At 51.3% G+C, this 22,353-nt stretch overlaps 3 protein-coding genes across 6 annotated transcripts; 2 read left to right on the top strand and 1 right to left on the bottom strand.

The window, feature by feature from the left end:
- Positions 1-31: 31 nt before the first annotated feature.
- ACOT8 (acyl-CoA thioesterase 8) lies at positions 32-15,873 on the top strand. Of its 2 annotated transcripts, XM_008521658.2 has the most exons (6): positions 32-229; positions 1,519-1,655; positions 10,869-11,094; positions 13,329-13,486; positions 14,016-14,210; positions 15,628-15,873. In XM_008521658.2, exons 1-6 carry the CDS (start codon positions 111-113, stop codon positions 15,744-15,746), a joined length of 954 nt encoding a protein of 317 aa, XP_008519880.1. In that variant the 5' UTR covers positions 32-110; the 3' UTR covers positions 15,747-15,873. The 2 variants fall into 2 exon arrangements, with proteins under 2 accessions (XP_008519880.1, XP_008519879.1); XM_008521657.2 differs by lacking the exon at positions 15,628-15,873 and having other exon boundaries at positions 93-229; positions 14,016-15,516.
- Positions 9,392-10,108, top strand: LOC103551927 (transmembrane protein 18-like). The gene is given in 1 exon segment (XM_008521656.2): positions 9,392-10,108. A coding segment is annotated over 1 exon segment (432 nt). The 5' UTR covers positions 9,392-9,534; the 3' UTR covers positions 9,967-10,108.
- SNX21 (sorting nexin family member 21) lies at positions 15,870-21,410 on the bottom strand. 3 transcript variants are annotated; one of them, XM_070588432.1, is made up of 4 exons: positions 21,116-21,399; positions 20,705-21,055; positions 20,042-20,199; positions 15,870-16,969 (listed from the first exon to the last, which is right to left on the bottom strand). In XM_070588432.1, exons 2-4 carry the CDS (start codon positions 20,964-20,966, stop codon positions 16,295-16,297), a joined length of 1,095 nt encoding a protein of 364 aa, XP_070444533.1. In that variant the 5' UTR covers positions 20,967-21,055; positions 21,116-21,399; the 3' UTR covers positions 15,870-16,294. The 3 variants fall into 3 exon arrangements, with proteins under 3 accessions (XP_070444533.1, XP_008519877.1, XP_008519876.1); XM_008521655.2 differs by having other exon boundaries at positions 20,705-20,972; positions 21,153-21,397; XM_008521654.2 differs by having other exon boundaries at positions 20,705-21,410.
- Positions 21,411-22,353: the final 943 nt, after the last annotated feature.

Genomic DNA, 22,353 nt, shown 5'->3' with positions numbered 1-22,353 from the left:
CGCAGGGGATTTCCGGTTACTCAGGCAATCTGCCGGAAGCTGCGCGCTCCGTATGAGTCTAGGCGTGTCAGGTCCAGCGCAGTGCCCCGGGCTGGCAGCAAGTGATCGACATGTCGTCCCCGCAGGCCCCGGAGGACGGGCAGGGCAGCGGCGATCCCCCCGGGGACCTCCGCAGCGTCCTGGTCACCAGCGTGCTCAACCTCGAGCCGCTGGACGAGGATCTCTTCAGGTAGCCGGCCGCTTCTGGCGTGCATCCCCCCTTTTGGGACCGAGGCTCCTGATCTCGACTGCCGCAACCCCACAGCACCCTGGACGAGGATGGGCTCTGCGGGGGATGCAGGCTCTGCCGCGAATGGGAGAGAACTTGTCCTTGACATAGCTGTCCCGGCTTCCTCCCTCTCGGCGCGGGGATCTGCGCAGCCCCACCCCTAGGAGGTGCTGGCAAACTGGGCCAGTAAAGGGGTGACCTGAGATATCCTTCTCAGCAGCCTCCCTTGAGGGGTCATGCCCTCGGGGAGCCATCCCAGAAAGGGCAGTGATTTGTCCAAGGGCACACAGCTGATCGGGTTTAAAACTTATCTGCAGCTCCTTGCATATTCACTATCCTCTTACAAACCCCATCCCCACCACAACTTGGTGGGGTCTGGTTTCTGAGGCCTGAGCCCGACGATAAGTTTCCTTCTCCATACCACTTAAATTCTTGACTGCAGCTGGGGATTTGTTTTGGCCTCCAGGGCTCCTACTGGCTTATTGAAAGCTGTTTTTAGGCCTTAACTTCCCTTCCCCCCACTTGATGATTACAAATAACTTCCTGGGGGGCTGTTTGCAACGCATTTTATGAAAAATGCTAAACTCTGGGCTGGGCTGGGCTCTGGGAACCTGGAGACCTAAATTCTTCAGCCTTCACTGGGCTCACACACTGGGCAAGACTTTTCACCTCTGGGGCCTCAGTTTCCTCATCTGTACACTGAGGAGGTCAGACTTGAATTCTGAAGGCCCTTCAAGCTCTAAATCTAGTACTTGGAAGAACTGGACTATAGAAGTTCAGGGGTGTAAGTGGCAGGTCTTAATGCAGCCCACCCCCAGCTCTTGGGTTCATCTTGGTCCACTCAAGGTCTTGAGAGGATTCTGCCTTCCTCTGGTGTGGGCAGTGGAAGAAACACTGGACTTGGGGTCAACAGACCCAGATACCGCTCAGGGTGGCAGTGTTTAAGCTGTGTGACCTTGCTCAAGTCGCTTTCCCTCTCTGATCCCTGTTCTTTTAGTGTAAAATAAGGGAATTGTTCCATTATCCTTAGCCAAAGTCCACAGAGGAGTTGGGCAGTCCTGAAGGCCTTGCAGTTGTATGCAGAATGATGTTAGGATATTTGCCTGGGGAAAGGGTCCGTGGCTTTCACCAGATTCTCAAAAGGATCCCAAACTCAATATGGTTGAGAGATCCTGCACAAGAGGCTCATTGATGATCACAGGATTCGGCCCAGCCCCCAAGTCTTTCCTGCTTTCTCCCTCTCCCCACAGAGGAAGGAATTACTGGGCACCCACAACCCGGCGGCTGTTTGGGGGTCAGATCGTGGGCCAGGCCCTGGTGGCGGCAGCCAAGTCCGTGAGTGAAGATGTCCACATGCACTCCTTGCACTGCTACTTCGTACGGGAAGGTAAACCACCCCCTCCCTGCCCCGAACCCAGCCAGGATCCAGGCAGCCGCTTCTTCCTGGCCTTGGGGGGCTGACTGAGGAGAGAGAGGGAGGGAAGAGGAAGGGGAGGGGGAGTGGGAGAAGAAAGAGTTAGCTGCTCCCCGTTAGGGAGCCTAGAGAGGAACAAGGCCTGGGGTGGAGAAGAGCCTTGTTCCTCCCACCTGCTGAGACTCACTGAGTATTTCATTATCTGGCTGATGATGACGAGATTTGTGGCTTAACTATTCCCTGTGGGGTCTTCATTCCTTACACACCTGCTGCCAAGTACTGTGCTGGATCCTCAGAAGGATGCTGTAACCTCTGCCAGGAGTTTGGAGGGAGGCAGTTTGGCTCGGAGAACAGAGCATCAGCCTGAGAATCAAGAGATCTTGGGTCTAGTTTAGGCTGTGAGGCTCATTTGCCATATGACCTTGAGTGAGGTCGCCTCCGCTCTCTGAGACTTGGTTCATCTCACCTGATAAATGGAGGAGAGGCGGGACCAAGGGTATTTTAATGAGACGACTTCTACAGCTGCTTACAGCTCCAGGATCGATAAAGGAGAGAGTAGTCTTTTAAAACCCATGCTGTCTTTTGAGAAACATAAAAATCTCCCTGGCTTTCCCTCCCTTCCTCTCCTAAGGCAGATGCCCCCAATTTTGAGTCCCTGTCTTCTGCATAGTCCCATGAACTCTGAAGAATTTATGGAACTTTACCATGTGTGATTTGTATTAAGAAAAGAATAGTGGGGTTTCCCCCTTCATTTTACAAATCTAAAATAGTTATGATAGTAAATATACCTTTTCCTACTACATTCCCCCCCCTCGCCCCCACCGGGGTCTTTTTATTGCCTGGCGCTCCCTGACAGTCACTGCTATAAAGTATTTGAATACTTGCCGTGGGCCCAGCCTCCTTCCTGCCTTTCTGCTAGTTGGATGCAAATGTGCCCGTTATTTCTTCAGCGTGGTTGGAAGCTCATAAAGTGCTGGCCTTTTTGTTTGTTTGTTTTTTGGTGAGGAAGATTGGCCCTGAGCTAACATCTGTGCCAATCTTATTTTTTTGTATGTGGGATGCCGTCACAGTATGGCTTGATGAGTGCTGCGTAGGTCCATGCCCAGGATCTGGGCCATGAACCCCGGGCTGCCAAAGCAGAGCGAACCTAACCACTATGCCACCAGGCTGGCCTCAGTGCTGGTCTTTTGATATTGTAAACTTTCTAGCCTAGTGAGACAATTTTGTTTTGTTTTGTGGGGGTAGGGGCATTACCTGATCCCTCTGAATTGGTTTCTTTATGTTGTTTCTGAAAGAATTCTGTGAGTCTTTGCAGGTTAAGTATCTAGTGCAGGGCTGGAGTGTTGCTGGTTTTCGATAAATGATAACTATCATTTTCTTTTCTTTTTTTTTGAGGAAGATTAGCCCTGAGCTAACTACTCCCAATCCTCCTCTTTTTGCTGAGGAAGACTGGCCCTGAGCTAACATCTGTGCCCTTCCTCCTTTACTTTATATATGGGACGCCTACCACAGCATGGCATGCCAAGCAGTGCCATGTCCGCACCCGGGATCCGAACCGGTGAACCCTGGGCCACCGAGAAGTGGAACGTGCGAACTTAACCGCTGCACCACCAGGCCGGCCCTATAACTATCATTTTTTGATGATGAACTTATGAGAATAATTACAATGTGCATGATACAGAGCACAGCCCCGTACATTATCTTGTTTAGTCCTCTTAAGTAAGCATGAGGGGAGTGCATCCCTGCCCCCATTCTACCTGTAAGGAAACTAGGACCTGAAGAGGTTCCGTAACCAGCTCCCACAGTGCTCAGGGAGGCAGAGCTGGGATTGCAACTTGAGTTTGTGTGTCTCCAAGCTTCATACTCTTTCCTCCTTCTGTGCATTTCTTTCTTTCTTTCTTTTTTTTAAAGATTGGCATCTGAACTAACATCTGTTGCCAATTTTTTTTTCCCTCCTTCTCCTCAAAGTCTCCCAGCACATAGTTGTATATCCTAGTTGTGAGTGCCTCTGGTTGTGCTATGTGGGATGCTACCTCAGCATGGCCTGATGAGCGGTGCCGCATCCGCGCCCAGGATCTGAACCGGCGAAACCCCAGGCTGCCAAAGTGGTGCGTGCAACGTAACCACTTGGCCCCAGGGCTGGCCCCATGTGCTTTTCTTTTTCACTCTTGGGAGATAATTCCAAGCCATGGGAGAGCTGAGAGGGTACCTGTCAACGTACAAATACAGAAACCAGTTTAAGAGGCAAAATGTTTATCTGGGATCACAGAATTGCACAGGTAGAAAACCCAAATGGTGTCTCACTAGGGAGTAAAAGTCAGGAGCTTTTAAAGGCTTTGGCGGCCCAGGGTTTTGCTGGTTCGGATCCAGGGTGTGGACATAGCACTGCTCATTGGGTCATGTTGTGGCGGCATCCCACACAGCACAAGCAGAGGCACTCACAACTAGAATATACAGCTGTGCACTGGGAGGCTTTGGGGAGAAGAAGTAGAAAGAAAGAAAGAAAAGATTGGCAACAGATGTTAGCTCAGGTGTCAATCTTTAAAAAAAAAAGACTCATTTACTTAATTAAATTTATTCCAATCTTAGCCACTTTCACCATGCACAAAATTCTTTTCTCAGGGTTCCTTTTCTATGACTTTCTTGTTACATTTAGAATTTGTCCTTTCTTCTTTCTCATAACCAGTTTTTTACTTTAGGACAAATTTACTTACTTTCTTTTTTTTTTTTTTTAAAGATTTTATTTTTTTTCCTTTTTCTCCCCAAAGCCCCCCAGTACATAGTTGCATATTCTTCGCTGTGGGTCCCTCTAGTTGTGGCATGTGGGACGCTGCCTCAGCGTGGTCTGACGAGCAGTGCCATGTCCGCGCCCAGGATTCGAACCAACGAAACACTGGGCCGCCTGCAGCGGAGCGCACGAACTTAACCACTCGGCCACGGGGCCAGCCCCAGGACAAATTTACTTTCTTAACAAAAATATCTACATGTCAAAATTTTACAAGAGGTTGGACCATAGTTCTTAAATATAAACCCAGCTGGAGTTCCTGAGGGAGGAAGTTCTCAGGAACTTTTACAAGATGAATTCCCCTATTAAACCACAGCCAGCCAAAGAGACACCAGTAGCCAGCCTCCGGTTGTTAACTGTGCTTCTGACCCACTGTCTACAGCTGTTTGGACAAACAGCACAAAAGACAGAATCTGAGTACTCACAGACAGGGGATAAACCCTCAGACAGCAACAGCTGTAGCCGGCTCACATAGAGCAACCCTGCCAGACGGCAGTAGCCATGTGCCCACGTGGAGACAATTGTGTTGTGGTTAATTTACCCCAGATTGGGTATTTCCCCCAGAAGCCCAAAGAAGGGCAAAGACCTCAACCAAGAGGGAGGGAGGTCAGAACCTGAGAGGACTCCTGACTGGAGGAGCTGGTGGTACGTGCACGTGGTGAGCACACAAGGGCACATGTTTTGGTACTGGAGCCATTCCCAGGGGAGGCCAGTCCTCAAAGGTGAGATCACTTCAGGTCCTGCTTTTTTTTTTTTTCTCCTAAAGATTGGCACCTGAGCTAACAACTGATGCCAATCTTTTTTTTATTATTATTCTTCCCAAAGCACCCCAGTACATAGTTGTATATTCTAGTTGTGAGTGCCTCTGGCTGTGCTGTGTGGGACACTGCCTCAACATGGCTTGATGAGCGGTGCCATGTCCGCGCCCTGGATCCAAACCGGCTGCTGGTTCGGCGCCGAACTGGGCCGCCAAAGCCGAGCGCGTGAACTTAACCACTGGGCTGCAGGGCCAGCCCGCAGGTCCTGCTTTGACACCGTATGTCAACCTAGAAAAACAGAAACCAGTCTAAGAGGTAAAGCGTTTATTTGAGATCAAAGGATTGCAATTTGGGGAGCACAGATTCAGGTAGAAACCCAAATATTGTCCCACTGGGGGGTAAAAGGCAGGGGCTTTTATTTTTTTTTAAGAGCTACTTTGTTGTTGTTGTTGTTGTTTGGATTTTTTTGAGGAAGACTAGCCCCGAGGGACTAGCCCTGAGCTAACATCTGCTGCCAATCCTCCTCTTTTTTGCTGAAGAAGACTGGCCCCGAGCTAACATCCGTGCCCATCTTCCTCTACTTTACATGTGGGGTGCCTACCAGCGAACCCCGGGCCACCGGAACATGCAAACTTAACTGCTGCGCCACCGGGCTCGCCCCAAGTCAGGGGCTTTTAAAGGCAAAGAAAGGAGGTTGTATTACAAAGAATTTTAATTGGAGTTGAGACAGAGAGCTAGTCCTGGCTATTTTGACTACTGACTATCTTCAGAAAGTCCACAATCCTCAGTCTTTGTGATTTGGGATGTCCATTCTCCTGCTGACTTCTCAAACAATTGCTTGTAAAACACTTATCATTTTGGCCCCATCCAAAGGTTTCGTTCAGTCTAAGGTTCTAGGCTGCAGGCAGTTTCTCAGGAAAGGCAGCTCCAACTCCATTTTAAAATGGCTCCACTGAAGTCAGTTTTGACAGCGCCCACCCCAGGCTCTGGAGGAAGGATCCTCTTCCTTGGAAATTCTCCATCCAGGGGAGCATGAAATGAGCCATGTCCATGCTGCTATTTCAAAATAATCATCAATTATTTGTGTCTCTACCTGCTTCTTGAAAGGCTGCAAGACAGCTTAAAATAATTGGCAGCTATTATAGGACTATTAAAATAAAAGTGAAGGAACAAGAGGCTAGTAGTAACAGGGGATTTTTGGGGAAATGATTGTGTCAAAAAACTAGGCTAAGGCATATCGTTGCAGTTTTATACAAAAGTTAATTCTGAGCTTGATACCAGCCTCTTAATCTCAAGTTCATGTGCCTGATGCTCAGTAGGCCAGGCACTGAGACATAGGTGCTTGGAGATGGAGAAAGGTTTATTTCAATTGGCCAAAACAAGAAGGTGAGAGGATAGGTACTCTCAAATCCACCTTAACAAAAGAAGAAAGCAGTGGGTTTTTATAGAGCTAAAGGGCTTGGGAGGATCAGTTTCTGAGAAAAAAAGGGGAAGTCCATGTTCCTTTCACTCCAGATAAGCCCTTGGGCAATGAGACTTCTGGGCCGCCAGCTGGGGGCTGGTTATCTGGTGATCATAACTTCCTTAAACACATTCTTTTTCTTCTGCAAAACAAGCTCATAAATCCTTGTGACCCTTGAGTCACCCCTCAGGTTAAACGAGAAAACAGCAAACTAACAAGATTAACTTCTTTTCATCTGTGTCTGTTGGGAACAAGGTCCGAGGGTAATCATGTTCTTATTTAATATTTACAGTAACCTTCAGGTACCTGTCCTGGCAGCAAGGCAATAAGGGAAGCTCTCTTACCAGTTGGTGATGTGACCCTCCACTGGGTATTTCAAATATAATCAGCAATGCTGTTCCAATGGTATTTTTAAATAAAAGATTCTGGGGTGAGGCAGGTGTTGGTCCTTGGCCATTTAGCGTATCACTTCTTTTTCTAAAAGCCCAGAATAGAATGTAGGTCAGTTTGGTTTTTTTTTTTTTTTTTTTGAGGAATATTAGCCCTGAGCTAACATCTGCCACCAATCCTCCCCTTTTTGCTGAGGAAGACTGGCCCTGAGCTAAAACCTGTGCCCATCTTCCTCTATTTTATGTGGGACGCCTACCACAGCATGGCTTGACAAGCAGTGCCATGTCCGCACCCGGGATCCGCACCAGTGAACCCCAGGCCACTGAAGTGGAATGTGCGCAGTTAACCACTGTGCCGGGTGGCCCCATGTTTGGGGGGTTTTGGGGGAAGTATTTCTGTAGAGAGGTAGAAGAATGTGGTACAGGAGTCATCTGTCTTGGTATAGGTTTAGAGCGTGGAGAATCTAGAGAGGAGTCAGCAAACATTATTCTGTAAAGGGCCAGATAGTAAATATTTTAGATTTTGTGGGCAAAAGCAACAATAGACATTATGTAAACAAATGGGTTTGGCTGGATTCCAAAAAATTGTTATTTATGGCATCAGTTTCCTCATCTGTACTATGGCATAAGACCCACTTTGCTTAGTTATTGTGAGACCAACGTGAGAAAAGAGGCCTCAGTAACGAATGCTGCCTGGTCCTAGCACTCACTTCCTCACCCTCACCCCCTTCCTTCAACATCCTCCAGGGCCTGCAAGACTAGGTCTGGAACTCATTCATGCTGGCGGGTAAGTCACTAGACTGAAAGTACATTTTAGTTGCAGCCCAAGAGTTGCGTGAAAGCTACTGTGTGGTTTTTTTAAGTTCTTTCTGAGGAAAGGGAGGCTTCCTTCCCAGTTCCTGAAATCAGACTGCACGTGTAGCTATTTCCGGTGTCTGAACTCTTGGGAAGCCTTTCTCAAAGGCCTTTGACCTTTGTCCCCATTCGGTTAAAGGTCCCCGTTGGCAATGCCAGATGACAGACCACTGCACCAAGCAGCCCGGCTTCAGGGCTTCACAGTGATGTTGATTGCCGGTGAATGAGCCCCTGGTGCCTGGGTGGCTCCCCATTTGGATCCGGGCGCAGGAAGCAGCACTTCTCTAGGCCTTCCACTTTCGTCTGAAAGTTGAAAATCATCCCCGACTCTCACCGCCTAGGTTTCACGGTTCCCTAAGGTCAGCCAGACTCAGAGAGACACTGAAGGACCTCAAGGACACCAGGGAGACTCTCTTGCCTAAAAACCCTCCCCGCCTGCTTGTCGAGGCTGATAGGCCCCTCCAGGGCCAATGCCTTCATCCTGTATTGGGAGCGCAGAAGCCCAGAAGAGAAGGGCCAAGTGACTTCCGCTTGCAGCAAGGATGAAGTGACTGATCGACAGCAGGCTTTTCCTGAGAGAGAATGAATATTCAAACAGACAATGGCCAGGCCATATAGAAAAACAGAATTCCGATCCCTGTTGGTACAACCAGCACAGGAAGCCAACCTACTGTCTACAAGTCACACTTGTGGAAAGTCAGACCACCATGTCTAGCAACCACTCCAGAAAGCCAAACTATAGCCCCTGTAACAGTCAGCCCCAAAGAGCCAGGACTTGAGGAATAACTGACAGCTTCCCTAATTTTGTTTATGTTTCCAACTTAAGACCAACTGGGGAAAGCCAAACATGCACACCTAACCAATTACACGGGACACCCTGCTTCTAGTTAGCCTGCCTACAACTCCCCATGCCACCAGCCTACAATCACGGCACACCTGCAACCTCTTTATTTTTTGAGGAAGATTAGCCCTAAGCTAACCGTGGCTGCCAGTCCTCCTCTTTTTGCTGAGAAAGACTGGCCCTGAGGTCACATCCGTGCCCATCTTCCTCTACTTTATATGTGGGATGCCTGGCACAACATGGCTTGCTGAGCAGTGCCATGTCCGCACCTTGGATCTGAAGTGGCGAACCCTGGGCTGCTGAAGTGGAATATGCACACTTAACTGCTATGCCACCGGGCTGGCCCCTGAAACCTCTTTTTTGGGGCTGCCTGGTGGCGTAGTGGTTAAGTTTGTGCATTCTGCTTCACTGGGCTGGGGTTTGCAGGTTCAGATCCCAGGCACGGACCTACATACCACTCATCAAGCCATGCTGTGGCAGCGTCCCACATACAAAATAGAGGAGGATTGGTATAGATGTTAGCTCAGGGCCAATCTTCCTCACCAAAAAAAAGAAAAGAAAGAAACCTTTTTTTGCTATAAAGCTTTCCCATTCCTCTGTATGCCTTTGAGTCTCTGCCAACTATAAGTGATGATGGCTGACTCCCTTGCAATACTAAACTTTGAATAGCCTTTGCTTGTTCTCAAAAAAAAAAAAAAGGCATCAGGGTGGGGTAGGGATGACTGGGTGGCAGTGGGGAGGAGGTGGCCCTTTCCGGAGACAATGCTGTCCGCCTTCTCAGTCAGCTCTTTCCCCACCAGCATTCCTGCTGTGATCATGCAGACAGACCGGACCGAGCTGCGGCTCATAGGGCTGCCTGGCTTCCATGTGGTCTGGCTGCTGCTCACGTGTTTCTCCTTCCAGAGGTATAAACTGTAGGTGGGGCATTTCCTGTGCCTAATTTTAGTCTGTTGTGCTGAATATATCAATGAAGTGGCAGCAATGAATTGGAGGCCAGTATTTGGATTCAAGGGGGATGTTATTCGGATAGTGTTTTCAGCAGTGCTGCAGTTCCACGCCGTGATCATTTTGATTATGTGGGGATGTAAGTCTTTGAATGTGATGACTGACCTGAAGAACTTACAGGAGAAGAGAAAAGAACGGAAAAGGAGAAAAAGAGTAATTCACAGCAGTTGCTTTGTGTGTTTATGCTAATTATTTCCTCCCCCGTATTGTTTCGAGTGTTCAAGTGCATGCGGTCCAGGCATCCTTCTGAGCAACCGAGTCGTGTTTGTGCAGGTGATTCTTTATTGTGACATCCACCTTACAGAACACACCCTCAAACACTGATGCCATCAGGGTGCTCGTTACCCTGGATCCATCTTTAGGATGTTTGTAGTCTTTCTAGCTAAGCTATATAAATAGAGTCTGTGCAGAGCCTTTCATAATTTGCCAAGGAGTTCACATCATTTCAGTAATTAGTATTAATTATAAGACATTCAATTAATATAAACATGTTAAACTAAGTACAGTAGTCCCCCCCCCCATCTGTGGTTTCGCTTTCTGCTCTTTCAGTTACCGGGAGTCAACCACAGTCTGAAAATATTAAATGGAAAATTCCAGAAATAAACAATGTATTAATTAAAAAAAAAAGCTGGGAGTAGTTATTTTATTTAACAAACACTTATAGAGCACCTATTATGTGCCAGATATTATTCTAAACACTTTACAACTATGAGCTAATTTAATTCTCATTAAAATCCTGAGAGGTATGAACACTATGATGGTCCTCATTTTACAGATGAGTAAATTGCTCAGAGAGGTTAAGTGGCTTTCCCAAGGGCACACAGCTGGTGAGTGTCGGAGACAGGATTTGAATGCAGGAAATCTGGCAGTGTCCCTTCTGTTCTGTGCTGGTGACAGAGAGAAGCTCCACCTGCACTGGGAGCATCTAGATGACAGGGTCTGGTGTTCTCTCTCTATTCCCTTAGCAGGCCTCTCAGTCAGTAGCTACTGAGCAGAAAACGAATGGAAAATGAGTAGCAGAGGTGCCTGTCCAGCTAGTGTGATGGTGACTGGGCCTATGGGGCTCACTGTGTCCCTTGTGCCCACTGCAGGGGACCCAAAAGTGCCAGTGCTGTACCAGGTGGAGCGGACGCGAACAGGGGCCAGCTTCTCAGTGCGCTCCGTGAAGGCCGTGCAGCATGGCAAGGCCATCTTCATCTGCCAGGTGTCATTCCAGCAGGCCCAGCCCAGCCCCATGCAGCACCAGTTCTCCATGCCCACTGTGCCTCCACCGGAAGAGCTTCTTGACAGCGAGACCCTCATTGACCAGTATCTAAGGTGAGAGACCCGGAGGCTCCAGGCCAGTGTTCAAACTGCAGTTGTCACCTGTTAGTGGGTCACGGGATCCTTTAGTTGGTCTTGACCAGCATTTAAAAAATATAGACTAGAAAAGAAGATATTGAAGTGTAGTGATGTAGTAAAGGTAAGAATCCTTTCGGGAAACTTTAGTTTCAGTTGTGTGCGTGGGCATGTGTGCATGTGCAAGTGTATTGGGTCATGCTGTGAAACGCAGGGCTTATGGTTCAGCCAGTTCAGGTGCTGTTACAGCTTTACTGGTTGTTAACGTATTGAAATACTTCTGTAACCTCTTGGTAAATCCAGGCCTCCCCAGTCCCTGAGTGGTCCCCCTCCTCCTTTGGGGTCGCCCGTAATCCAGCAGCCTAGGAGTTAATGCCTGGCCGGGGGGAGGGTCCCTGCTGCGGAGCTGTGGCCTTGCTGCCTTTGCCTTAGTGTGTGTTAAATATTTTGAATGTCACCTGGTAAAACATATTTACTTGGATCACAGCTAATAAAGTTAGAAAAATGCAGGGGGCAAGGGAAAAGAGCTCTAGGTCCTGACACAGGACAGACACATGGATTCTGGCCAGGGCTGTGCCTCCATTAGTGCCCACTTGCTGTGTGACTTTGCCCAACTTCCCACCCTCTCAGAGCCCTGCTTTTTTTTTTTTTTGAGGAAGATTAACCCTGAGCTAACATCTGCTGCTAATTCTCCTCTTTTTGCTGAGGAAGACTGGCCCTGAGCTAACATCCATGCCCATCTTCCTCTACTTTATATGTGGGATGCCTGCCACAGTATGGCTTGCCAAGAGTTGCCATGTCCGCACCTGGGATCCGAACTGGCGCACCCCGAGCCGCAGAAGCAGAACATGCGAACTTAACTGCGGCGCCACTGGGCAGGCCCCAGAGCCCTGCTTCTTAATCTGAGAAATGGGAACTGTTGTTTCTGCCTGCCTACTCCACAGCTCCTGTCATCAGAAGGAGAGCTCCTGTCTGTGCTGCTTGCTGGGGAGGCAGCAGGTGTGATGGGATGGATGTGGGTTTGAACCTGGGAAAGGCCTGCCTTAAATCTAGACTCCGTCTCTGCTAGCTGTGTGAGTTTGGGCCAAGTTGCTTTTGCACTCTGAGCTGTGCCCTCAGTTATAAAATGGGGCTGATCATAATTCCTGCCTCGTAAGGCTGCTGTGAGGATTGAGCTAAGAGATAATAAGGTACTTAGTGGGTGCTCAGTAAATTGTTATACCACTCTGGACAGAGAGGAATAAGTGTGGAACCTGGTATGGGGTTAGAGCCCAAAAATGTTTGCTGGGATGAAAGGAAGACATTGTTCTTACATGTCCCTAAATTTAGAACTGTGCTGTCCAATAAGGAGGCCACTAGCCACCTGTGGCTATATTAAATTAATTAACATTAAATAGAATTAACAGTTCTGTTCCTCAGGCACTCTAGCCACATTTCAAGCACTCGATAGCCACATGTGGCTAGTGGCTACTATAGTGGACAGATACACAACGTTCCATCATCACAGGAGGTTCTTTCGGACAGTGCTTGAGAGGATAGGGAGAAAATGGAAATACCAGTGAGGAGCGCTAGGGGTGGTTGTTGCCATGGCGAAGGGGCTTCTCTGGAAATGGGCTCCTCCCCCTGGGGTCACAGTCTTCTCAATTGTTTAGGCTTAGGTGACTCAGTCCACATTGGGCAGCCTGTTTCCTGAATGTTTAGAAAAGTGAAGTGGTTAAGAGTCTAAACTGTGGAGCCAGGCCTGCTCCGAATCCTGCCTCCTCCACCTCCTGAGCAAGCTACTTGGACTCTCTGTGCTTATTCCATTTATCAGATGGGGGTGCTGACAGCAGTTCCCCAGGGGTTGTTGTGAGGAGTTAATGTGTGTGAAATGCTTAGAACGGTGCATATTGTAGGGTATGCCTTATGACTGCTGTGTTGGCTTCAATAGCATTATCTTGTCTCTCCACAGTGTTTATTATGAGGTAGGTTATTTTGCAGATGGGAAAATGGGCTCAGAGATTACTAACTTGCAAAAGGCAACATGGCTCCTAAGTGGCAAAGAAGAGATTCAAATATCATAGGATCCTGCCTGCCAGAGCGGAGGGGAGCTTCGGGGGGAGGATAAGGCAGGGGTCCCTATGGAGGAATGAGGGGGGTCAGAAGAGGCAGCTCAGAGGAGAGGCTCCCCCTCTGCCTGCGTCTCCCCTAGTCCATCTCCCCTTTACTTTCAGGGACCCTAACCTCCAGGAGAAGTACCGAGTGGGGCTGAACCGAATTCCTGCCCGGGAGGTGCCCATTGAGATCAAGCCGGTGAACCCACCGCCCCTGAACCAGCTGCAGAGCATGGAGCCCAAACAGATGTTCTGGGTGCGAGCCCGGGGCTATATTGGTAAGAGGACCCCATGGACTGGAAGAAAACACTCTCCAGGGGTGTAGGCCTGTGCCTCCTTTGTCTTGTGTGGCCTTGGGCATGTTACTTCCCCTCTGTGGGCCTGTTGCCATATCTGCCTGATGGGGAACGTGGCTCAGCTTCTCACCAGGGCCCTCTCAGCTCCTTGCATGGGGAGAATGGGGAGATGACTATAATCCTAACGTAGGCCCTTTCTGGGGAAGGCAAAGGCAGCTTGCTGAAATTCTTCTCCAGGTCCACTGCTAACCATAAGGGGCCTTTGTGCAAATTGGAAGAAGACACTTCCAGGGTCTGGGGTGGGAGACTTGGGGAGTGAAGACTGGATCTCAGTCCTCTCTCTCCCCTGCCCCACCTCCCTTGTCCCCCATCGCACACATACCTTGGGCCAGGTGCCTAGTGAGCAGTCTGCACATCTGTGCACGGCAGCCCCTTTCTCTCCTACCTCCCTGCAGGTCCTGAGCTGTAAAGCCCAGGAGCCCAGGGCTGATGGGGCCGGACCCTATTGCAGGGGAGGGCGACATCAAGATGCACTGCTGCGTGGCCGCCTATATCTCGGACTATGCCTTCCTGGGCACAGCAGCGCTGCCCCACCGGTGGCAGCATAAGGTGCGCTTCATGGTCTCCTTGGACCACTCCATGTGGTTCCACGCCCCCTTCCGAGCTGACCACTGGATGCTCTATGAGTGCGAGAGCCCCTGGGCTGGTGAGTGTGGGGCTACGTGGGACAAGGGCACTGACCTTGGGGTGGCAGGGAGCCCATCCACTTCCTGTGGGGCACTACACAGGTCATTTGCTCTCCTGCCCCCTAGGCTTTGGCATCCTTGTCTTCAAAATGACAGTGAGAGGTTCGAGGACAGGACACCTGCTCAGCTCTTAATTTCTATAACATGCTGGGAATATGATTTACTTTATCTCATAGACCCACTTCAGATTCTCTGTATGATCTTCGGCAAGTCCCATCTCCTCTCTGAGCTTCAGTTTCCCCATCTAAGCAAACAGGGTCACATTAGAACAGTGGTATCCAAACCTGGTGGCCCATCAGACCGCCACTTGGGGGAGCTTTTTCAAAACAGATTGTCAGATTTCATTCCCAAGATTCTGACTCAGCAGGTCTTGGATGAGGTCCAGGAAACTATTTTTAAGAAGCTCCCTAAGTGATTCTGACGATTAAGCTGGTTGGGGCTCAGGGCACTGAGCAGTCTCTGAGGCCCCCACACCTGGGACACTCCTGGTGGCGGACAGAGAGAGACCCAGACTCCTTCATCAGTGTCTAGTCTCAGAGTCCTGGCTTCCTTTCCAAGGAAGTACATTTCCAGTGAATAAAAGCCTTGCTTTGTAAAACAGGCACAACACTTAAGGGACTCAGGGAAGGGGACTCTCAAACACCAATAACATCACAGCACAGGAGCAACCACCCTGAAATTAGGACACTTGGGTTCGAGTTTGGCCTGATCCTTAAGGCCAAGTTCCTGAGCCTCTCTGGCCTTCAGTGTCATCATCTGGAAAACGAGATGACAATGCCTGCTTCACCTGGCTACTGTGAGAACTAAGCGAGCCCTCCTATGTGTAAGGGCAACCAGGGCTCCCTTCATCACCATCAGACTCAGGCCCGAGGCTAGCTGGGAGACGGAGTCTCCAGGTGGGAGGGAGGGGTGGCCAGACCTCATGGCCCCTTTCCTCCCCACTGAGCCCCTCTGTCCCCTTGGGGTCGGGGAAGGGAAGGGTGTTGTTAATGAATTACCAGCTTTGAGGGCCTGGTTTGATTTACTATAAGAGGAACTGAAGGGTTTCCTAATACAAGTGGCCAGAGTTGGGGCACATCTGCCGAGCCAAGCTACTGACGGAGCCTGTGGTCAGAACTCCTCCCAATGTGATCTTTTTGAGGAAGCCAGGGGATATGTGAAAGTGCTTTTAAACTGTCAAGTGAGGTTCCCAAGGGAGGAGCTACCCCCCAGTGACTGACCATAATAGGTTTATAACAGGGCGTGTGGAGATTTGGAGTGACTATAGCACTCAGTGGGCCCTTGTAGCAGGCGGCCCAATCTGGGCTGGGCCCTTGTCAAGGAGTGTGCTTGGCTGTGCTGAAGGAGAGAGGCCATTTTAATCCTTCTCATCCACAGGTGGCTCTCGGGGGCTGGTCCAAGGGCGGCTGTGGCGTCGGGACGGGGTCCTGGCAGTGTCCTGTGCCCAGGAGGGCGTGATCCGAGTGAACCCTCGGGTCTCAAAGAGCAAGCTGTAGCCAGAGGCACCAGCTTGGCCTGGGGCTTCAAGGATCTCACTTCTCCCTCAACTCCTGAAGCAGGAGTTACAGTCGAGGGCTGGGCCTTCTGTCCCTTACATCTAATAAAGAGACCGATACCACTGGAGCTGCTGGCCTTTAATTCCCTTGGGCCAGAACTGCAGCCCTCCCTCCAGCCATCAACACCAGGACTCCAGAGGCAGAGTCCCTAGCCCTTCAGCAAGGCCACCTCGCTGGCTTGGAGGCCCATGGAGAAGGGACCACTGACTTTGACCTGGGCACAGCCCCCACCTGTTCATAGCTGGAGTGGCTGCAGCAGACTTCTTCCCTGCACCATCCCTGGCATCCCCAGCCAAAGCTTGTCCTGAGTCCAGCTCAACAGAAGAACCGTGCTTCCTTGGTCTGCTACAAAATCTCTGGGGAACTTCTAGGGGTTTCCAGCACCCCCTACAGCCTCCCAACTGCTGCCCATTTCCTCATCAGCACCCCCCAACACACACATCCTACGGCAGCGCCTCTTCCCCCAGTGGCGTTAAGTCTAGGCAAGGTTAGTCCAGTACCTCCTTGATAAGCAATTCTTTGAGACTAGGGGGTGGTGTGGGGGTCAGGCCTGCCTCCTGCAGGGCCTGGAGCCGGGCCTCCGAATGGCGTTTGTCCAGGCCCAGGCGCCAGGAGAGCCGGACATGGGCCTCCAGAAAGGGTGCCAACAAAGGGTGGGGGCTCTTGTCTCCCAGCAGCTGTAGGGCCCTCTCACAGCACGCCCGGGCCTCCCCAGGGTCCTCCAGCTCCTGGTGGCACACAGCCAGCCCAGCCAGGGTCAGCAGACGGCGGTCTGGGCCAGAGGGGCTGCCCAGCTGGGCCTGCAGCTGCCAGGCATTGGCCCAGAGTGCCAGAGCCTCGCGATAGAGGCCAGTGCAGGTGAGGCTCTGTGCCCGCCGCAGCTCGGGCAACACGAAGAAGTCCTGCAGGTCTGGGGCGTGGCGCAGTTCGGGCACTGCCTGCAGGTGGCCCAAAAACTGCTCGAAGGCCCGGCTGCGGCGGGCAATGGTCTCTGCAGTGAAATTCCGGCGCAGGCGCTTACGGGGGAAGGAGATGGCAGCCATGGGGCCCCGGAAGTGCCGCTGCAGGTTTCGGTGCAACCGCTCAAAGTCCGAGTAGCGGCGAGAGATCTGGGCTGGCTGGTGATCAGGTGGCCCTGGACCCATCACGGCGAGGGTGTAGAGCTGTAGGGAGGGTGGGGGTGAGAGCAGGTGCAAGTTGTCCATGGGCCCCTTGCCTCCCCACACCCACACTTCCAGCTCTGTTCCCGCACCTCTTCCCTTCACCCCTGAGGCTGGGCTCGGGGGGTGGGAGCTGCTGGGACAGCAGCTAGGGAGCCCAGTCCCATCTTACCTGAGGCTCGTCTGAAATGACCCAGGCCCAAGGCAGCAAGGGAGAGAAAGACAGAGATGAGCTTCAGTGCCCGCAGCTGCTGCCCCTTTTGCCCCTTCTAGGAAGTACCCCCTTCCCACAGGGCAGTTAGCTCTTCTGACAGCCCTTCTGGAAGCCCCCCCAGGCTGATCTCTTGGGCTTCTGAGCCAACCTTTAGGACTAGCTTGGAGCTTTGTTCCACTCTGGATGCAGAGCTCCCACATCCCCAGCCAGGTTATCCCATTCCAGACCTGGAGGGCAGGTCTGCAGACAGCCCTAGTAGCGATCATTGTGAAAAGTGCATTGGACTGGGACTCAAGCTCTAACCCCAGGCCAGCTACTCCCTCACTGTGTGACATCAGGCAAGTCAGGCAAGGCAGTCCCTGTCTTGGGTCACTCCCACTCTAGTGAATGAAGTGTTGGCCCGGATCAGTGTTTACTCAAGTCTGGGCCGTGTAGAAATGTTGGTACCCGAGATTTTTGGGTGGTAAGTACTAGAGTAAACAACACTGAATCAGAGGCAGGAGGTGAGTCCCGCTGATTCCCTTTGAATCTTTCTGAGTACAAGTTGAGAAGCTCTCTGTTTGGTTCTAAAAAAGCACTTCTAACACTTCTCAGCTCCATTTTTAGAAAAGAGCCAGAGAGCGAATCTCGGGTCAGGGTCTTCAGGCAACAGCCTGTACGCAGGGTTGAATGACACTGGTTCGCTGCACGGCTTTTAATTTTATGGTTATCTTCTCTTTATGGCAAGTAAGGCTTTCCACATACAGTAGTGCTATAAAGTTATCTTTTAAACTTATTTTTGAAAACTAGGTCTATTTAAAGAAAAATGTTAAGCAAAGAATGGTACAAGTAGCATTTGGATAGGACAAGAACTGTGACGCTGGTACTGGAATGATTGAGGTTTGGGAAACACTGCCCACAGTGACCAGTGAGCTTCCTCCCAGGTCTGAGAACCCGGATATGAATTAATCTATAATAATGCTGAACCAACAGGTTTAAAAGGGGGATTAGCAAGTGTTAGATGTTAAAGGCATACTAACACCAAACCCAGATTCTTCTCTTGAATTTCTCCTGTGAAACTGCCAATATTATAGCCTCCCTGGTCAATTAGGTTTGCCTGCTCTATCCTCTCGAAGATTCACAGCGTACATTAATATTAAGGATTAAAAAGTTAAACAATAGAGAAACTTATTTTACTCTCGTTCAACTCTGCTTTCCCAAAACATACTGACTGCAAAACCTCCTTTTTTTAAAGAACAGTTATTAACATTCTAGGGAGCCAGTTTTCTGCGGAAGACACTTCAGGAAGCACGGTCTATAAGGACCCCTTATGTTCATCTAGCTTTAATTTTTACTTTTTGACAACAAAACCATTTTATCTCCATTATTTCATCTGATGCTTTAGTGTCCCACCGAAACAGAGAATAATGATAGTAGTGGCTCCATTAACTGAGCACCCACCCTGTGCCACAGGCTGCTGGGCACGTTCATCCACTATTTGATAAAGCGTCGCTACCTCTGTTTGACAGCTGAGGACGCAGCCTCAAAGCCGGGGCAAAGGGCTCCAAGACTTGCCCAAATCACACAGCTAGCCAGTAAATGGCCCAGCTGGGATTCAAACCCAGGCCGATCGAATTCCAAAGCCTGTGCTCTTAACCCCCAGGAGAAGTTAAATTGGCATTTAGGGTCCCCAGTGGCAAAAGGAGTGATAACGGCTCCTTGGGGTCCCCTCCCTGTGCATGACCCCTGGCCAGAACTTGTGCCACTTAAGACTCGATCATCAGAATCAATCCTGGCTCAAATTGGAGCAGTCACCCCATGGGCGCGGCCCTTGTTTACTAACAGCAGCAGAGAGAGGCGGAGAGGCCCAGATGTGGGACAGGGCTCCAGGCCCCCTTCCTGCTGAGTCAGAAATAAAGGAGGGTGGTGAGGAGGAGGGAAGTGAGAGGCAGGGAGCTGCTACTGCCAGGACTAGCTAGGTCAGGCTACGTTTCAGGCCTGGCGGGGAGCAGGACCCGGCCCACCTCATTCTCCATGTCAGTTTCTCCTTTCCACAGCCAGGAAAACAGGAACTCCAAGGCCCTCCCCACAATGTCCTTCAGCTCAATCCTCTATATCTAACCCTTAGGACAAGATGCTTCTGTAACAGGGTGGGTGCTCAAGAACTGATTCACCAGGGTTGAAGGAGGCCACAACAGGCCCTAAATGCCACAGATTTCCAATCCAAAATTAAGTAATAACGATCTAGTTACCATTTTATTGAGCTCTCCATAATGCCAGGCACAATGCTAAGGGCGTTCTGTGCACTGCCTCACTGAATTCCACCTAACAGTCCTCTGCACTATCCCCACTGCTCAGGTGAGGAAACAGGGTCATCAAGGTTACACACCTCACCCAAGGCTAAACAACTGGTAATAAGTGGGATTTGAATCAAGGTCTGGATCCCAAACTCATTTTTTTTAACCACTAACCAATCCAACTTGGGTCTCAAGTCTGACCCAGATAATCTTATAATCTTTCCCGTGTAGCTTGCATCTTGCTACAATTTGCAAAACCTCGGCAGAGGGCTGGGGTTGGGGGTTGGGGGTTGTGGGCCTGGGGGGAGGGGCGAGGGGAGGCACACACACCAGGTCTCTCAGTCTCAAAACCAGGAGAGGAGGCAGGTCCATAATCCCTTCTTTACTCAGCCTCAGAGAAACTAAGTCATCTGCCTGAGGACTTGCTCAAGTTACATCCCTTTCTGGCCTCAGTTTCCTCATCTGTAAAATGGGGCAGCCATTTATTACTACACAGCCAGACCCCAGGGGAAGTTGGATCTTCCCTACTTTCTCTTAGCCAGACTTCTAGACTCACAGCCCAGGGGTCCCTGGACCATCACTCACCACGTACTTGGAGGGTGGGTCCTTGACCACGTTGGCACTGGTCACCTCGAAGAGCAGCCGCTGGGGTACCAGGGTGTTCCGGGACTTCTTCCAGAAATCCTGCAACTGCCGTGCCAGGAGCTGACTGCCCCGCTGCCCATCAGGTGGGGGGTTCCGTTCTGTATGAGCACACGACCAGTCAGCCACATCAGTGGGCCTACGGCCAGGGTAGACATAAACCACGTGCCATGACCTCGCTCGTCCTCCCAACAGGTGACATAAGCTTTATCACCATTTGACATAAATGGAAACTGAGGGCCAGAGAGGGGCCGGGTGCCAAACACCATGCCTGGCAGGCAGTAGGTGCTAAATAAATATCTCCGCCCCCAAAACATCCCTAGCACATTATTACCATTTGTATCCCAGACTGTACATTGAATGCCCGCAACAAGCCTGGGGTGGGAGTGATTTCCCCCATCCGACAAGAGGGAAAACTTGGCTCAGAGAGGTGTTGTGACTCTCTCAAGGTCACATAGCCAAGAGGTGGCTGGAGCACTTAAACAAGTGCTGGAGTTTCGGCTGGATCAACTCAGAGCGCCCGATGCTCCTGAAGCTCTCTTGCACGCGGCTGGGTGGAGGCCTAATCGGCCCCCAGGGTTCGCGCCTCCATCCTCCCCCACTCGCCTGCGTCTTCTCCCGACGCCCCGTCCCCGGGGGGCAGCGGGTCGGGGCCGGCCTCCTCGTCCTCCTCCTCGTCGTCCTCCTCATCTTCCTCGGCGCTGGTGAAGCTGAGGGTGCCGCTGAGGCGGGAGGACAGGCCCTCGGCGTCGTCGTCCTCCAGCTCCGAGCTCTCCGGGAACTGCTCGGCCTCGGGGCCGGCCGCCTCCTCCTCCGGGCCGTCGCCGGCCAAGGCGTGCCGCAGCCGGTGCAAGAGCCGCGAGGCCATGGCACCCTGGGGGGAGCGCGCGACGCTGGGTCCCGGGCGGGGACGGGAGGAAGACCCCGGCCCAGCGCGGGGAGGAGCAGGGGCGGGGCCTAGAGCTGGGGAGGGAGGGGCGCCGCGGAGGCCCCGCCCCCGCCCGTTCGGGGTCTTGCGAGTTCTGGGATTCAGCTGGTGCAGCCCTCCTCTCACCCGCGGTGCTTGGCGCCGTAGTCTTCCCCGGAGGGGCCTGGGACCCTTCCCACGTCTCTTTCGTCCCCTGGCACGTCTCTACCTCCTGCGCCCCGCCGTGCACTCAGGGGCGCGCCGCTCCACAAGAGTCCTGGTGCAGCCCCCCGTGTACTCCTGAGGCCGGCCGGGCTCTGCCGGGCTCTGCAGGGCCCAGGCCGCTCCGAGAGCCGCTCCGGCTGCTTCCTGCCGCCGCCCCGCCTCCGGCCCCGCCCGCTCCCCGGAGCCGCCCAGGAATCCCGGGCCCTTGGCTCCAGAAGGGACTTGGGAATCCTGGGTAGGCCTGGGCGAGCCCCACGCCTCCTGCGGGGTCGTCCTCAATCCGGAGGGGCTCACGCCACCCGCGAATCCTCCCACGCCTCTCGGAGACCCAGGCTGGCCCCAATCTATCCCCCATTTTCCACCCAGCACTCTTTAACTTTCCAAAGTCATTAAATGACGGTAGGAAGCCCATCTCTGTGATGAGGAAACTGAGGCCAGAAAATATGTGATCTGGGTTAGAATGTGACCTCGCTGGGCTTAGGTTTTCTCACATATAAAATAGGAACAATTAATATTAGTATTAAATTTGCAGCTCTTGTAAGGATCCTAGTCCAGTGCCTGGCACAGAGAGGGGGCTGCGGGGGCTGATCAGTTACATAACGATTATTGTTTCTCCAGCGTTCACTCATTCAGAGTTCGCTCATACAGAGTTCAATCTCATTTGAGCCTCACACATAGGATGTAGGCAAATGTTGAAACTGAGACTCAGAGAGGCTGAGTTACTTGCCCAAAGTCACAAAGCTTGCCAAAGGTTTCTGAGAGTGGGTCCTTGCAGCCCAGGTCTCCTGATCTCTGCCTCTTGTTCTTTTCCCACGCCGCAGGCCTGGTAATCTCAGCAAGGTCTCTGGAGGGCCGCAGTAGGTCAAGAAGAATTTATGGTCGCTTTGTTGGAAGGCCTAGGTGTCAGTCCCTAGCTGGACAGATATTGCTAGTTAACAATATAACAAATAAAATCTCTCTGTCAGTAGCTCCTACCCTTTTAGAATGGCACAGGAGAGAGGGGTGGGGGAAATAGCTTGGAACAGAAAACACACTTCCTGCCCCGCCATGTGCTGAAGGGGTGGGGCTCTCATTTCTTAAAGCTCCACTGTGTTCTACATCCTGTTCTAGGCATTTTAAATGG

This window comes from Equus przewalskii, chromosome 21, assembly GCF_037783145.1.
Source record: "Equus przewalskii isolate Varuska chromosome 21, EquPr2, whole genome shotgun sequence".
Lineage (NCBI taxonomy): Eukaryota > Metazoa > Chordata > Mammalia > Perissodactyla > Equidae > Equus > Equus przewalskii.
Note: the sequence above shows the minus strand (reverse complement) of the source record. Positions and strands in the feature narration are given on the sequence as shown.